Raw genomic sequence first — 1,911 nt, 5'->3', positions numbered from 1 at the left:
AGATCTAACACAAAAGAAGCAAAACATTTTATTCCATTGTAAGAACCGTATAACCTTTGATATCTACATTGGAATAATCGATAAACTCCTTTCGAAACCCAGCCTGCAGAGGAGCAACGATTTAAAGGTAATTTGGAGTGAGCAATATCAATTCATCAATTCCCCAATTTTTTTGGATTCGGTTCAAAATCAGAACAGAAATGAAACCCAACTGCTTGCTTCTTTCGATTACTGTGTTTGTTATCTGTGCATATACAGCCCTAGCTGACAGCTCAGGTACAAAATAAACAAGTTCAATTGATTTAATCTCCGTTTTTACACTTTTTCATGGTAACAATGGCTTTCAATTTGGCAGGGCTTTGCAAGGAAGTAAACTGTATCAAGGGAACCTGCGACGATACATTAACAGGCAATCTGTCGAATTTGGTTCCTCGCTGCCATTGCGACCCAGGCTGGAGTCAGCCCGACATTGGAATTGCAGTCCCCTTCCTCCCCTGCGTTATTCCTAACTGTAAACCTTCCCTTTCCTCTCAAACTTTTAGGTATTTCTTCCGCCCATTTGAAAACCATTGATTTTGGATCATGGATTGGCATTCGTTTCATGGCTATGGCAGGCACACTGAATCAAAACTGCAGTAGCGGAATCTCATCACCGGCTCCTCCTCCCCCGCTGATTCCTCCCGCCAATCATCCACGTAAGACATTCTATGTCGAATGCAACATCAATTGCCGCTTTGGTTTGAGTACCTGAATAATTTTAACTGACGTATAATATGGTAATTTTGCAGCGTGTTCAGCTTCAGCTTGTGGAGAAGGGGGGTCCTGCCAGCTAACGTCTAATTTCAGCTACGTTTGTAAGTGCAGTGAAGGGTATGTGAATCTTCTGAATTCGACGGCAGCCCCGTGTATTAGAGAATGTAAGATCTCGGCCTCCTTCCTTGTTACCAGCCAATTCAAGGCTTTTCATTTCGAATTTCTTTGCAATTTGCGTTTTACAAAATAATATTGAAATATTATCATTTGAATATGGTTTGTATTGTCTAGGCAGCAATCGATACACATTTGATCATATTTATTGATTATTCAGAATGTAACATCACATTTAATTATTAAATAGGTCAAATGCGCATCTGGTTGCTCTTTATTATATTAGCAAGGAGAGGGTTCTGAACCCTACAAAACAGTAAAATTAGAGAGTAACATCAGAACAAGAAAACCACATCAAACTTTATATTGTTCTCATCAAGTCTAACTAAACATAAGGAGTCCATAAACTTAGCAGAGCAAATAATTTTAATAAAAGTCTGAAGAATTTGAATCATTTGATAGTATATAGATATTTTTTTTAAGATTGTATTGAGAAAAAAGGACGATTTTTAGCACAACAAAAATATTTAACAATAATACATAATAAAATTATAATTTTTTATTTTTTTTTAATAAAATTGAAATAGTTATGATTACACTAATATATGTTTAAGTTATATTTATATTAAGATATGACATGTTGAAGTATTGATTTTTTAAATTTTAATAATTAGAAAATATATACATATCGAGAATTATGTCATTTATGTGGATTATAACATAATGAAAAAATTCTGCTATTAACTCCCACTATGGCCTCCCACTCTGTGATTTTAAATTCCCTTCTCCTGCCCAAGAGTACAAGGGTCAATATCTCTCTAGCCTACAACCTTGTGGTCGACATAAGCAACATTGCCTATGCTTCCCCTTTTGCAAAAGCTTTACCCATTGTTGTTGGTGTTGTGGCTATCCTTGAGGCCTTAGTGAAATCCTGCTCATGAATTCCTTTCCTAATTTATTCCGCAAACCCTCAATGTGCTCTTCTGTTACGGCGCTGAAATGCCTCCCCTATGCCTCATTTGTTTTAGAAGTGGTATGGGACAA

General features: G+C 36.4%; 1 protein-coding gene across 1 annotated transcript; it reads left to right on the top strand.

Moving 5' to 3' along the window:
- The first annotated feature begins 336 nt into the window (after positions 1-336).
- LOC131030209 (uncharacterized) lies at positions 337-1,003 on the top strand. The gene is made up of 3 exons (XM_057960920.2): positions 337-511; positions 615-695; positions 789-1,003. Exons 1-3 carry the CDS (start codon positions 337-339, stop codon positions 1,001-1,003), a joined length of 471 nt encoding a protein of 156 aa, XP_057816903.2.
- Positions 1,004-1,911: the final 908 nt, after the last annotated feature.

This window comes from Cryptomeria japonica, chromosome 9, assembly GCF_030272615.1.
Source record: "Cryptomeria japonica chromosome 9, Sugi_1.0, whole genome shotgun sequence".
Taxonomy (NCBI): domain Eukaryota; kingdom Viridiplantae; phylum Streptophyta; class Pinopsida; order Cupressales; family Cupressaceae; genus Cryptomeria; species Cryptomeria japonica.
This window is presented reverse-complemented; position numbering and strand designations above follow the sequence as displayed.

Bases quoted from the DNA above. Each gene is read 5' to 3' on its own strand.
- LOC131030209 (XM_057960920.2), top strand. From the start codon at position 337: ATGGCTTTCAATTTGGCAGGGCTTTGCAAGGAAGTAAACTGTATCAAG. The intron at 512-614 runs GTAAACCTTCCC...TGGCTATGGCAG, and splicing joins CCCCTGCGTTATTCCTAACT to GCACACTGAATCAAAACTGC. The intron at 696-788 runs GTAAGACATTCT...GTAATTTTGCAG, and splicing joins TCCTCCCGCCAATCATCCAC to CGTGTTCAGCTTCAGCTTGT.